This window comes from Lissotriton vulgaris, chromosome 9, assembly GCF_964263255.1.
Source record: "Lissotriton vulgaris chromosome 9, aLisVul1.2, whole genome shotgun sequence".
Taxonomy (NCBI): Eukaryota; Metazoa; Chordata; class Amphibia; order Caudata; family Salamandridae; genus Lissotriton; species Lissotriton vulgaris.
In genome coordinates, this window is record NC_141697.1 from 1,185,292,254 (window position 1) to 1,185,307,958 (window position 15,705).

At 41.9% G+C, this 15,705-nt stretch overlaps 1 protein-coding gene across 1 annotated transcript in view; it reads left to right on the forward strand.

Annotated features, from left to right (window-relative positions):
* Positions 1-15,705, forward strand: part of IFT122 (intraflagellar transport 122) — a 283,966-nt gene that overhangs the window by 174,701 nt on the left and 93,560 nt on the right. The window contains exon 19 of the mRNA XM_086939241.1: positions 5,119-5,290. Coding sequence (XP_086795367.1) covers positions 5,119-5,290 — 172 coding nt within the window. The remainder of the gene's footprint in view (positions 1-5,118; positions 5,291-15,705) is intronic.

The following is a 15,705-nucleotide window of genomic DNA, read 5'->3' on the forward strand; positions in this document are numbered from 1 at the left end:
TTCCAACAGCTCTATGAGGCCAGCTTGCAGGGGTATATACAAGTTATATTAACATGCACTAAAGACTTCCACGGAGCCTGCGGGCAATTTCCCAGGGGCTCCTGTGAAAGTGAACTTTCTCTCTATCGCCCATCGGTCTATTCCTCCATCTCAGATTTTAAGGTATTATTCAATGTTTTTTGTCATCATGGGGCGTGAATTAGCAGAAAATCGGATATAACATATAAAGCTGTTCTTAGCAGGGGCCCCTAAAGTATGTTTGCCCGGGGTCCCCTAACCCCTTAAGATGATACTGGCACTGCACCATTTCCTGCATAACCCTTACACTCAGCACTACCACGGTTCACTACAGACATGCTCGCTCGTTCTCCTCCTCATGCAAGGCACCCTCTCTCTCCATGTCGTTCTCGTCGTCTGCTTGTTCCTGCGCCCACCCCGTCTCTCATTCCACCATGGCCACCCCCTTCGCTCCCGAACCCCCTCGCTTCCTGCGCCTCCCCTCTTGCTGCATACCCCCTGCTTGTTGTTCTAACCTCTTTGTGCAGGACCCATCCTGTGTCAGGAAGCCGCGAGGAAGGCTCAGTGCCAAGAGCCTTCCTCACAGCTGAAGCGCCAAGGTGTACAGAGCGCTGAGAGTGCATTTAAGTTCATAGAGCGGCGCAGGGCACGCTGGGTAATATATGCCAAGGGGCTCCCACCTCCCTATTCGGAGGGTGTGGGGATTGTAAGTAAAACAAGTGGTGTAAAATGACCCGCATGATGTTGTCTCTTGTGAATGTGACAGTGGTGATTAATCTGTAGTGAATGGTGACAGTGCCGAGTGAGATGAATTCTGTAGATGGCGGGTACCGCGGAATGTGAATGCGTCTATATAAAGGCTGACTGGCTGCTACGCATGACGAATTCTAAAGTGAATAGTCACTGTGACGATGGGAGGGAACGTTATAATAAAAGAGTTTGGGGACCTTCAGCATGAATGGAGACTGGTGAGCTTGAAGACGTGCAAAGTGAATGGCGAATGCGTGCTCGGCGTGAGAACGAAGTTTATAGGGGATATTTACACCTATTATTGCAAGCGTACAGGAAAAAAATACTGTATTTGATGTGCTTCGTGGAAACGACTAATACTGTGTATTAGAGGCAGTATCACTCGTCAGTTTAAGCCCCCGCACTATGCTAACCCGAAGGTGACTGTACACTTTGGCTAAAGGGTTTTTAAGAGAAGTGGTTTTTCACACTGCTCTGAAGACTAATGCTCAATCTAGAACATAATAATCATCCTTTTATTCTTATTCACATTAATTTTGTCGTTGTTATAATTATCAATACTAGTAGTAGTAAATACATTTCACGGGTGGGGTTAACCCATCTCTTTCTTCACCCTGCTCCCCTCCCCCCCCCCCAAAAAAGCCTCTTTGAGAGCACCAACAGCATTACGATAGAAAGACCGTGTAATACACCTGAAGCGCTCCTGCCCCGCAGTGTCCCACATCTGCAGCTTGACCCGCACGCCGGGCGCCAGCGACAGCATCTTCACGTGGAACTCCACGCCCAGGGTGCACACCGCCTGCTCCAGGAAGGACTTCTCGGTGTAGCGCTGCACCAGCGACGTCTTCCCCGCCGTGGCGTCCCCCAGCAGGATGACTCGGAACTGGTAGTGCCAGTCGGCACGGACGGGGGCAGGGGAGGTGCGGTGGTGGCGGTCCATGCCTGCAGAGCCAAGCGGTGTTTGTAGCCTGGGGGGGCCTGGAGCGGCCCGGGAGAGGTCCAGACGGAGCCGCTGTGTCCCGCCCGCCTCCATGGAGCTGTGCCAAGGCTCAGCCTCCAGGAAAGAAGCGGGAGGGGGCGGGAAAGGGGGAGGAGAGAGCTGACGACGGCCGGCCGGGGCAGAAGGCGGGCATCAGAGAGAAGCGGGAGGGGGCGGGAAAGGGGGAGGAGAGAGCTGACGACGGCCGGCCGGCGCGGGAGAGAACGAGGGGGGCGGGAGGGGGGCGGGAGAGGACGAGGGAGGCGGGAGAGTACACGAACGGCGGGAGGGGGGCGGGAGAGGACGAGGGAGGCGGGAGAGGGGCAGCTAGGAACAAATAAGGAGACCCGAGCAGCAAGGGAGGTGCCGGCAATGCCGGAACAGACTCGGGGGCGTTCCCGGCGTCGCGTGACGTCGGCAAAAGCCAAAGAATCTCGGGAACGCCCCCGTGTCTGGTCCGGCATTGACGGACGCCTCTCTGTTCCAATGGCTAGCCTCCATTTATGGAGCTAGCCAATGAAGCAGAGAGGCGTGTTCAAGTCACCCATACTAGAAACTACAGATTTCTCTGGAGGAGGAGCCTAACGGCTCCGCCCCCCAGCGAAACCTAAAAAGCAGTAACCCCCCCACCTGACATACAAGGGTTGTGTGGAAGCATATGTGGCACTGCTTTCAGCAGGTACACGAAGGAGCCACATTGAGCCCCATTCAAGCGGCACAGCCACGCCATCGCCAATGAATCCAATAAATCAAATTCATGTTTAACTCCATTATTTCATATTTTTCTCCTTTATTTTTCACATTTCTCCTTATTATTTTTCTTCAATTCATTTTACTCATTCTCATACTTATTCGTGTTTTTTCACAAAAATACTGGAGAATTGCATGCTTCCTCATGTCACGATTTTATTTAAAATGACCCAATGCTTTTCGGGAAGTTCCCTTCGTCAGAGGTATTGCGACATGTGGTGATCTGCCTCTGCACAAACCTTTCCTTCATTGAAATTCCTTTCAGCATTATTATAATTCATCACACACTTTTCAATTGGTGTGCTCGCGCACATCCTTCTGTGATCTTTATGAGCAGCATCAACCTGTTGCAAGCCCTGTCTTGCATTCTATCACCCACAACTACCCCCAGGTGATCTGTCACGTGTCATAGTGCACGGACTAAACTCTGCACCGGACTTGCAGCAGGCCAGGCACCACAAAGATGGCGGCTGTATCTAAAGTGAAGACGTGATCCTGTCACACCTACAGCATCCGCTTTCGGTCTGAGCTTTTCCTTACAAATATTTGTGTGGTGCCAGGACGTCTTATGGGCGCTTCACAAACCTGTGACGATAAAAACAAGAGCGGCTGAGCAGGAGAGGAAGGAGCCTGAGACACCGGGTTCAGGGACATTGGGACTCTAACTGATGAGATTAGGGAAGTCTTGGCAGCGGCGAAGCCATTGGCTATCCAGAGACTCGAGGCGAAGCCATTGGATAGCCGAGGACCAACCAGCAGTGGGGATGAGATGACGCTTAAGGCACGCGGTTTTTGAGAGTTCCTGGATGGCCCATTGGAGAGCCCAGTTTGTTAACGGCAGCATGGTTCCAAATCCGAATCCTGAGGCGTCCTATTAGCATCTAGTAGCATCCTAGTAGCAGGATGCTACTAGGTTGTGGGATTAAGTGTTATCACTTCGAAAATTCCAAGTGTGGCACAGACTTGTAGAGTGAGCTGCATCCCCAATGTCAATTTTTTTAGGGGGGTGGGAGGTTGTGAAAGGCTGGTAACTTGGGCCTGTTGCTTTGTTTTTAAGGAAAGCCCATCGAGAAGAAGAAGATGGAGGGGTGCGTGTCCTTCCTTTGTTTTGTACAAAGATGAGATTGTTGCCTTAGTGATTAACTTGAGTAAATTACATAAGAAGAGATTTTCCGTTCTCATAATTAAGATTGGAGGCGTTGAACTGCCCCACAAAGATTCACCAGTTCCGAAACGCCTTTGGAGAGTGAGGGGACTATTGTTATATTGTCGAAGTTCCAAGAAATGTGAAACATGAGCGAGAAAGGGAGGGAGGCGTCGCAGGCCTCATCTGTATGTGCACCAGCGTTGAACATCAATTAGAGGCCTGCTGGTAAGAAAAAGCAATTACGTATTTGTGAGGTTAAACTTTATGAAAGGCTGTGACGGTAAACATAAATGTGGCTTAGTAAACCTTGTTATTTGAATCAAGCCTGCTAATAAACATTCATTACTTATTTACTGCTACAGTACCAAGGTCAAATGCCATATATTACCTCAGTAGAGCCCAGCTAACTGGCTAAATCCTTTCATCTACTTCTCTTATTCTGTGTTATGGTCACTTTACTAGGAAAAGAAGTTGATACATTTTAATGAGGCCTTTTTAATGAGATGTGGTTCTGGTTAAATCCCTTTGCTTGTAACATTCTACACATTACAGGGCGCATGGCGTAAACCACATCTGCAGATCTGCTAAGAAGGATATGCTATTTATTACCATTATAAAGGGAGGGGAGGAACATCAGGGCGCACTTGAGGTTCCGTCCACCAAGGATACAATATCAGGCTGCAGCGACTTTTGGGGTGTAAAATACTGCCATACATTTACCGGAACCCATAAGACTTCTGAAGACCCTTCCCTGGGCCTTGAAGTCCTGGTTTATTGAAATAAGATAGGTGGTTGCTGCCTGTGGCGCTTTGCTACAGCTGCAAATTTTCCTCCGAGGCGCTGGGTTATTTTTCCTTAAAAAAAAGTTCTGTTCAGACTTTTCAGTGAATTCTGGTGACATTGTTTGTGAAACTCCATGAAGGGGCGAGCCATTGGGCGTTGCACCTTCACACGACCTTAACCTGTATATATAGTATGTATATACAGGTATCGTTAATCCTCGTTAGGGATACTAAATTTCATCACCAAACCAATGCCACCCTGCAGGCCAAGATCACCACCCTTCACTACCAAAAAATTTTCACACTCCCTGTATCACCTAATGCCTAGTTAGGATGAAATCTCAAAAATACATATATTTTCCACATTCCTAGTAAGTGTCCTGCTACTGTCCCTCAAGTAATAAACAACTGCATACACTAAAAAATCATTTCATTCTTGTGTTCACCAGTGCTTAGCTTCACTGTTGCGACGGGTGTTCTGTAGGCCAGAGGACAAACCACCTCTTCTCAGCCATGCATTCCTAAGGGCGACCAACGCACATTGGAGCGCTTCACAGGTAGCCAGGTGTAAGAAGCGCTATATATGGAATGCAATCCACATCCCAGAAGTGAGCTTTAGGCCTCGCAAGGGGCATTGAAAACGCTGTATAAATAATATAATACTCTTCTCTCTGCTTTTGTTCCTTGCTCAGGCTGATTGACGTGGCCCGGAAGCTGGACAAGGCCGAGCGCGAGCCGCTGTCCAAGTGCGCGCATTACTTTAAGAAGCTGGGGCACCATGGGTACGCGGCCGAGACGTACATGAAGATCGGGGACATGAAAGCGCTGGTGCAGCTGCACGTGGAAACGCAGCACTGGGACGAGGTGAGTGCCGTCGTCATACACTCCAAGGCAGTGAGGAGTATGTGCATTGAATGCGCCGGCGCAAGGCCGTCAGGAACGTGTGAATTCAAGACCCTCAGAAAGTATGTGCATTCAGTGTGCCCCCGACTGGGATAAAAGTTAAGGAAAAGATTCTGTGTATTTAAAAAAGTAAACCAATCTTGTAACAGGTGCAATTATGAGCTTTATACTGCTGGTGAATTTGCAGGGACTGTTCTAGATTTAGCCACAAGGTGGCAGAATAAGTCAACGCATTTGAACATGTGAGCTAGAATGCCCAAATCAATGTTTATTGAGTTTTTCATTGTAACAAGCTTCAGGCGCATCACAATAGTAAGCATGACTCTAAACCAAGCCAAATCTAGTGATCAATCCCGTCTGCAGCACCATGCCAGATAATAACATTTACTACCCAGACCCTTAATACAGTGAATATTAACAGAACATATTGAGCCTTCATCCTCTCAGGGTGGTCGGTTATTGGGAGGGTCTGTATTTTTACTAGCAGGGGCGGCCTTAGGCATGTGCAAGCTGTGCACCTGCACAGGGCCGCCAAACCCAAGGGGCCACCATGCCAATATATATCCTTAGTATACTAATCCTACGAGGATGGATGCATATTTGCGTGGCGGCCCCTGGCAGGGATTTCGTGGCCTCTGGCTCTGTTCCACTTCCAGGACCTGAGCTCCAGTGGTCTCCGCCCGCCCTCTTCCGGAGCCCCCTTCCTACGCTCCCTGCCCACGGCCGCCATGAGCCTAGTGCCGCCCCTGTTACCAGCATTGATGACCATGCTGCTAGGCCTTGTGTCGGCTTTTCATCTTCTCTTGTGGCCCATCTGCTAATGCTTGTTTGACCAAGTCATTCCTCCAAAGTTCAGTTCAGTTCAAATAACGTAATTCGATTCAATCGAACTGATGGAGCGGTAATTTCTTCTGGTAATTTCTCAATGCAAAACCCTCATGCTACCTCTAATTTACCGCTCAAAAGGTGTTGGGCCCTTCACACCATGTATTACCTTCAGGAGACTTTAATAATCATGAACAGTCAAAAATGCAATTATTATTTTAAGCCAATAAAGAGAGTTGTTGAGTATTTAAAGGGTTTTATTTTCTAGTCAAAAGTTAAGTTTTCTCTGACCCTTTATTCATTAGTAAAATATCAATCAGGTTACAGAATTTGGAAAACAGAAAAAATAGCATTAATACAGAACATTTTACAGTCTGCATATAACCATTACATATAGGATAGAAAATGTGGCGCAAAATGTCATTCAAAATTCTTAAGGAGTTTCTAAGAAAAAATAGTCTTGCAAGGCTAATCAAAAATCAAATAGTTTGCAAAAATCTCCCATTAAGAGAAATAAATGCATAAGTCAAATAAATCTTTTCAGACCTAATTAATTTGTCTAAGCATAACTTGAAGTTTAGCATCTAATTCTATTTAATCAGCTGTTCTTCTGCATCTGTCTGTGTCTAAAGAGCAAGCAGGGAGTGAGATATCCCGCCCTTCACAAGACCTCAAAGGAATGTGGCCAAGATATGACGTGGAAGCAAGAAACCTCCCCCTGACTCTCCTCGGACGCCCATGCAGCACCCGTGACGATCTCGTACCTAACCCATAGGCTGTCTGGCCTAATCTGTTCCTTCTCTTCAAGAGCTCACACACCCCCTAATGAGCCTAGAAGCCAGCTGAGCTGAGAAAGCCAGCCCCTGTCAGTTTTTATACACAAAATTTTGGCAGACTACACAAAATGTTGCATTTCAGGAAAACCTGTACGTTGATTGGTCAATCATGATGGCATGAGTTCTCATCACCCTGACGCATTCTAAAAACCTGACCATGCCAGTTTTTAACAAATGAAGCATACATAATAAATACATTTTATAAGTTTGCAACAATTGCTAGGGAAAATTTTCAATAGTCTTCCTTCCTTCCTGCCAAAGCGCAGTCAGATGGACACTTTTAACTAACACTGGTACATTTGGCAGAATCACAAGGATGTACAGTTCAAGGTGTTCTTGACTTCTTGGCATGAGGAAAGCTGCCACAGTCTGCGCATGCTCCCTTCTCATTCAAAGCAAGCCATAGCTTTTCATGGTTTCACAGGCAGCCATTTAATGGTAGGCCCCAAAATAAAACAAACAAAAAAGATAATATTAATGTCATGTATAAATGTTTACCTAGCCAAGCTACTAGTGTAAAGCAGCTTTTCTATTATTTATGACAACATGCAAAATAAAGGTGCAATGTGCAACATAGAAAAAGAGATGTTATTAACTGAAAATACTTATCAAAATATGCAACAAGTCAAAGTCTATTAAGACAGAAATAGTGAATGTAGATTGCATGGGATGAGCTGGGAAGAGAGAAACATATTCTATTAATCTTCAAAGCTAAAAGGCCACTTTTCTCTACATTGCAAAAACACATGTTAATTCAGCAAAAGCATTTCAGAAAGACTAGGTGTCACTTTTATATTTTTCATGTGCCTTTGGTTTTAACTTGCACCAAAAGGTGCGTGGCAATTTAAATGCAGTCTGTCTGAAGCACAAAAAATAAAACAATGCCTGACTGCAGATGAAATCTGCTCCATCAATCCACCCTTCTGATGATTCAAATCATAATAAATTGATTTATAATTCATCACACATATTTCATTTTCACAAGTGACATTTTTTAAAATTGCAAAAGCTGAGCATATAACAATTTTACTTCTATTTCTAAGGCAAACACAAGTCTATCTGTAATCAGATCATATATAGCCAAGCCCAAATGTTTTAGTGCAGAGTTCTGTAAGTAGCTTCTTGGAACAGTTAGTCTTCTTTAAAATAAGTAACTAAAATAATAAAAAAGAATTCAACAGGACAGTTTCAGCATTTCTTTTCTCTTTGTCATCAGCTTGCCATCAGAATGGCTCATTGGCATTCTGTACCTTTTTCAATGCAAATTAGACTACTTAGGTGCTGAGAAACTCTGACAGAGCACCATCAATCTCTTGCACTTTTTCAACCAATGCCTTTCACTCTTATCTTCACTTTGATCAGATTCAGATGATTCACCACTTCATCTCTCAGACCAAAGCTGTTGCACCATCCATTATGCAGATCTTGTGTAGCAGCTGCAATCTGGTGAGAAACTGCACACTGTACATCAACCTGACCTACACAGCCATGGCTAGTGTTCTCCTCAGTGTTTTCCACAAGTGCATTTGCATATGCATTTTCAAGCCACTTTGGTGTTGGTGAGACACCGTCTTTTGCAAAAGGTAACTCAGTGCTGCCATTGTGATGCTTTATTATGCTTGACACTTCAGGCAGATAGCTACAATCCATTCCTTGTCCAGTCTGTTGTTCTGCACTCATTAGCTTTAAGACCTCATTATAATCTGATTTCAGAGAAACTGGCAATCTATACCTGGGCATCAGTCTTTGCAATAACACTTTTGCCACTATGCAGTTGTCACTTTTCTCAAAAACAGTTCTGATACAACCCTGTTGTGCTGCTTCAAAAACATTTTCTTGAGCCTCTTTTAATTCACCTGTGAAGATTCCATAGAATGTACATGCTAACAGAACACACATGTGTGCAACTGAATAAGCATTTCTCTCTCCCATGACAACAGTGACTCTCATTTGAGCAGATATACTGCATGTTATGGTAAGGGCAATCAATTTCGAATTTTGTGCTGGGGCAACTACTGAAAGCCATGAAGCTTTGACAACATAATGTACAAGGAGCACAGCATGTGCTGCTTTTGATGTGTCACCTTTCAAACATGGGCCATCTACAAAATGGACATTGTTGGGCTGACTCAGGCTTTCATCCTTAAAGTCTGAATTTGGCTTTATGCATATTTTCATGATATTTAGACACTCATTTTCAGTTTCATCACAAACCAAATCATTTGCTGACATTTTTGTGAAGTTAGGGTCAAAGGTCATTGGGCAATACATCACAGAGCTTTGAACACAGTCATCTTTTTGAATAGGCAATGAGAGAGTGCAGCCCTCCCTCTCACTGCAAATTGGTATATTTTCTTTTAAATAAACTTTCATTCCTAGTGCTGGGGCGCAACATTCTTTCTCTTTCAACTCTAGGAATGCTTTTGTGCAATTGTTGTCCAATGGAAGCGGATCAGACACATCCTCATGTGTCAGCCTCAGTAAAGGCTTAGCCACTAGGGAAAGGTTTAGTAACCACTTTCTACAGCAGCTAACCATTCCCAAAAATGTCCTGACGTCTTTCTGAATTTGAGGTGGATTTTTCTTGGAAAACATTTCCACCCTTTCTGGTGACACCTTTCTACCTCCCTTTCCAATTTTGTGTCCCAGATATTCATCTTCTTTTTGACAGTACTCCTGACTATTCTCATGCATTGGCACTGTAACATGGACTTTGCAAAAATCAATAAAAGTAAGCCATTCTTCAGCACATGGAATGTGAAAAAATATATTGGCTGGATTGGGTACCACAGGACAACATGGAAAAATATGCTTTTAATCTCCTGCACTATTCTGTTCTTTTCATTTATTTTCTGTGAACCTGTGATCAGAAAGTTACACAAACTTCCAATCAATTCCATCAAAAATCCTTTTATTGGTAAAATTTCTGCAACTGATGGACTACCTGAATACATGTCATCTGGTTCTAATTTTAATAAGACATGTTCTGCACATGTTATTATTCTGGCATCCTTCTCTGTGAACTCTCTTATTTCTGTGTTTATTCTTTTTTCAAAATCAGAAGGTAATTTTTCAACTGTCTTTTCTGAAAATAATGCTACAGCTGTCTCTTGTTGGGCCATTTTAAAATGTACCTCCTTATCAGGAATCTGAAAATGAACATTATCTGATATACAGTAATCTCTGCTGCTTAATTCGCAAAATAATTGTTTTCCTCCTTGGCCTGAATCACAGACAACAGTTTTGCAATCTTCCTCAAATGGGCTTAATTTTGGTGCAAATTTTTCTAAAACTGGGTTTGTAATTTCTTTGTTTAAAACTCTTGAAATTAAGTCTGGACTTTCCACTGCCTCCACAATGGACCTGGTAAATTCAGAATTGTGATTGTTAAAACTCTCATTTTCAAACACAGCAACCTGTTGGACTGGGTTCTGATTTTGTCTCTGGAAATAATTCACATTTGCTCTGGACATCTTATTTAAATTAATTTGAGCTTTTTCCATATTTTGTGGGACCATCTTTGCTTGGAAAATTCCTGCCATAGGTACCTTTTTCTGAACTGACATTTGCATTTTCTTAGCTTGCATATTATGCATCTGCATTTCTCCATGTTTTTGTGCATCATGTTTAAATTTATTTTTCTTCTTCCAATGCTCAAATCTGCTATAAAGATGGCAAAAGGACACATTTTCCAGCAGTACAACATCCATACCTGAATTTTCACAAACCAAACCACCTTTACTTCCATCCTGTGTTCTTTTAATCTGTACCCAATCAACATCCTCTGCTGGCACTCCACCCTTCAGGAAAGTAATCACTGCTATGTTTTCCTCCATAACAACAGAAAATGATGGTGCATTCATGCAAACCCTTTTCACTGTCTCCTCACCTGGCCTTTGCAAAACTTTAGATTCAAACCACAATTCAGTCTGCATGACAATGTAAAAGAACATTTCCAAATTAATGCACAACTCTTTTAAAATTTCAACAAATCCCTCAACATTTGGGTACCACAGCATAATTCTGTCTCTCAATTGTGGGATTGTGGTCAGAAATGCTGCAAGTTCACTTTTATTCTGTGGCATAGGAACATGCACTTCTCCCACCTTTTCTCTCAATGAGTAAGCAAAAGCTTCTCCCTCATTCTGCTTATTATTTTTCTCAACTAAATCTGGTGGCTTCTTTTCCTTATCCAGTTTCCTAGCTAGGTCTGGTGGTTTCTTTTTCTTCTCATGTTTTCTTGCCCATTTGTCTACTAATTTCTCAAACCCATTGCATTTAAAAATATATTTTATTTCTGCAATGTGCAATTGCATTCCTGAAGAACACATTTTCTCATTTGCTTCATCATCCATATGTACCCTAAAACTTTTCTGAGATGGAAAACTTCCTGAAACATCAGTTTCATATTTTTGAGCCAAATCTGCCAGGCCATTATGTGTAGTTAATGCACATGCAACTGTTTCCTTACTCAGGGAAATTAATTCTTTTTCCTGACACTGGTTCACATTTTCATTATTTAAACAGCATGGACTGTTATTTTCTTCATGTTCAAGTGCTGAGTTTAAAACACTAAGCTGTTTCTCTTTTTCAGGGCCTGTGCTAATATGTTCTCCCATGTTTTCAATATTTTTAATCACTGCTGCTTCCTCTAAGCAGGCTTGAAAAATCAAATTTTCAAATATATTTATTGTATCCTGAGCTGAAGATGTTGTAAAGGCCATTTTTCCCTCACCTTTCAGTGCTTGGGGTAATTTCTGTTCAATAACCTGTGAATTTTGAGTTTCTGAAATAAACTCTGCCATAATCACTCCTTCTGCAGCTCTTTGAACCTTTTCAGTAGGGACCATATTAATTGGGACAGTCATAATTTTTATAGGCATTATCTGTGTATCTGCAGTTAGCAATTCTTGGACTGAATCAGGCACATTTGAAGCAGTAACACCTGGAGGTATTACTGACAGTGCTGAATCAACAGGTAATGGGTCAATATAAAATGTCTGCACATTTTTCTCAGTCTGTATTTCTCTCTGTTTAACAGAAGCAGTAGCCACTGTAGTGCTTACTGGTGCACTATTTTCAGCGTTTTTAAAGGGAACCACATAAAGTGGTGGACACTCAGTTAACAATGCATCCATTATTTCATCCCCTGAATCATTATTTATTTGAAGCTCTTTATCATCATTAATTCTCTTCTCCTGCATTTGGTGCTTTACCTTTTTATCCTCACTTGCTTTCTCTCTTGCTGTCTTTTCCCACAAGCTTAAGGCCTCAAATTGTGCAGCTTTAGATGGTGTCTTTATTTCACATAACACTTCCCTTACTTTGTCAATAATTTGCAATTCAAAAGTACCATCTTTTGGAAACCTCAAAGCACCCTCTTTTTCAGTAATCTTGCACCATTGGTGAACCCACATACATGTATTTTGTCCCAAATTGGTAGACATAAAATGCACAGGTGTTCCTTCAGGAGCATCATCAATAAAAAACTAATTTTTCACTTTACCTCCTAACAGCTTCTTTAAGCCTTCAAACAATTTCATTTTTGCAATAGTTCAATGCAATTTCTTTTTTTCCAAAGCTGTCAGTCTCAATTTCAGTCAGTTCTACTCCTACTACTGACCCTCCACAAAATCTTACTGCAATATTTCTCTTAATCAATAATTCTGTTAGTAACAACATAAATACATTCGCTACTCTGTCTATTGTGCTAAATAAAGGATAGATTTATATTCACTGCGAGTAACACATTCCGCTTACCCTTCACAAAGTAAGACCTTCCGTTTACTCTTCAAACACTACAGGTAAATCCCTTCCGCTTACCCTTCACACAAGCTCAGAAGAACCTGCTACTCCTTTGGACTTATCCTTCAGGATATATCTTAGGCCCAAGTTTCACCAGCGAACCCTTTTGCTGCAATCAAGCTCAGAAGAACCTGCTACTCCTTTAGTGTGACCCTTTCTAGGTGATATCAGACTAAAGTTTCACCAGCGAACTCTTTGCTATAAATCACTCACACAGAAAATAGTCCCTAATTTAACACTGCCAGCCCTACCTAGCTTCTCAGTGTTATTCCAACAGACAAGTAACCTCAGTGCAGTGTGGCTTCCATTTACCACCCCCTATTCCTTCCCGGGATTCCACAGGTGTGCATACCTGCGTGTTCCAGACAACATAGAAGAAGACCCTTACTTACATTAAGAGTTAAAACATGTAATCAATAACCAAAAATTATGTCCTATGAAATTACCAATATAATCAATAACACCATCAATTCAAAATGAGCAAAATGTCAACAACAGTAAAAATCCTTACTATTTTCAACACTTCAAAAATACATACATATGCTAGCATATTAACAACATTTCACAACCCTATTTATACTCACACCACATCTTGCATCACCTTTCAGTACTGCTTTGCCAGTCTTCAGGTTCTGAGCATTGGAGTCAGGAATCAGGACTTGGACATTTATCTAACTTGGGCAATTATTTTATTTCCCTCTTAAGGTCAATGATCCATTAGTTGAGTAGTTGATGGTGAAATCAATAATCATTAATCACCAAACTAATCAATAATAACCATCCTCTGATTACCAAAAACTGATGGAGCGGTAATTTCTTCTGGTAATTTCTCAATGCAAAACCCTCATGCTACCTCTAATTTACCGCTCAAAAGGTGTTGGGCCCTTCACACCATGTATTACCTTCAGGAGACTTTAATAATCATGAACAGTCAAAAATGCAATTATTATTTTAAGCCAATAAAGAGAGTTGTTGAGTATTTAAAGGGTTTTATTTTCTAGTCAAAAGTTAAGTTTTCTCTGACCCTTTATTCATTAGTAAAATATCAATCAGGTTACAGAATTTGGAAAACAGAAAAAATAGCATTAATACAGAACATTTTACAGTCTGCATATAACCATTACATATAGGATAGAAAATGTGGCGCAAAATGTCATTCAAAATTCTTAAGGAGTTTCTAAGAAAAAATAGTCTTGCAAGGCTAATCAAAAATCAAATAGTTTGCAAAAATCTCCCATTAAGAGAAATAAATGCATAAGTCAAATAAATCTTTTCAGACCTAATTAATTTGTCTAAGCATAACTTGAAGTTTAGCATCTAATTCTATTTAATCAGCTGTTCTTCTGCATCTGTCTGTGTCTAAAGAGCAAGCAGGGAGTGAGATAGCCCGCCCTTCACAAGACCTCAAAGGAATGTGGCCAAGATATGACGTGGAAGCAAGAAACCTCCCCCTGACTCTCCTCGGACGCCCATGCAGCACCCGTGACGATCTCGTACCTAACCCATAGGCTGTCTGGCCTAATCTGTTCCTTCTCTTCAAGAGCTCACACACCCCCTAATGAGCCTAGAAGCCAGCTGAGCTGAGAAAGCCAGCCCCTGTCAGTTTTTATACACAAAATTTTGGCAGACTACACAAAATGTTGCATTTCAGGAAAACCTGTACGTTGATTGGTCAATCATGATGGCATGAGTTCTCATCACCCTGACGCATTCTAAAAACCTGACCATGCCAGTTTTTAACAAATGAAGCATACATAATAAATACATTTTATAAGTTTGCAACAATTGCTAGGGAAAATTTTCAATAGTCTTCCTTCCTTCCTGCCAAAGCGCAGTCAGATGGACACTTTTAACTAACACTGGTACATTTGGCAGAATCACAAGGATGTACAGTTCAAGGTGTTCTTGACTTCTTGGCATGAGGAAAGCTGCCACAGTCTGCGCATGCTCCCTTCTCATTCAAAGCAAGCCATAGCTTTTCATGGTTTCACAGGCAGCCATTTAATGGTAGGCCCCAAAATAAAACAAACAAAAAAGATAATATTAATGTCATGTATAAATGTTTACCTAGCCAAGCTACTAGTGTAAAGCAGCTTTTCTATTATTTATGACAACATGCAAAATAAAGGTGCAATGTGCAACATAGAAAAAGAGATGTTATTAACTGAAAATACTTATCAAAATATGCAACAAGTCAAAGTCTATTAAGACAGAAATAGTGAATGTAGATTGCATGGGATGAGCTGGGAAGAGAGAAACATATTCTATTAATCTTCAAAGCTAAAAAAGGCCACTTTTCTCTACATTGCAAAAACACATGTTAATTCAGCAAAAGCATTTCAGAAAGACTAGGTGTCACTTTTATATTTTTCATGTGCCTTTGGTTTTAACTTGCACCAAAAGGTGCGTGGCAATTTAAATGCAGTCTGTCTGAAGCACAAAAAATAAAACAATGCCTGACTGCAGATGAAATCTGCTCCATCAGAACCATAAAAGTTTACATACATACATTAAGTAATAGGATAAAAAATGCTTAGGAAAATTTAGTGCAAAGGGAAAAGAAGCACCTACCATTCCGCAACACATTTACACAAAATATTAAAAACCCCTAAAATCTCTAAAAACTTAAATTCATTTTAGGATTCATAGCGTTTCCTGATTGGAAAAGCAATTCTGATGAAGTTAAGCACAGCACTGCAAATAACAGCAGTAGATAGCGACTGCAAATAATTACAACCCTCCTGGTAAGAGCAGGGACTAATTTCCTTTAAAACAGGCTTGATAAAACATACAGTGGGTCTTTATAAAGTGTGCAAAACAACATGAAATGCATTGTACTTTGATGGACTAAATTATTACAAGGACAGGGCGTTAGGCTCTCACACCAACCCACCTGTTTAGGAAAAGCCA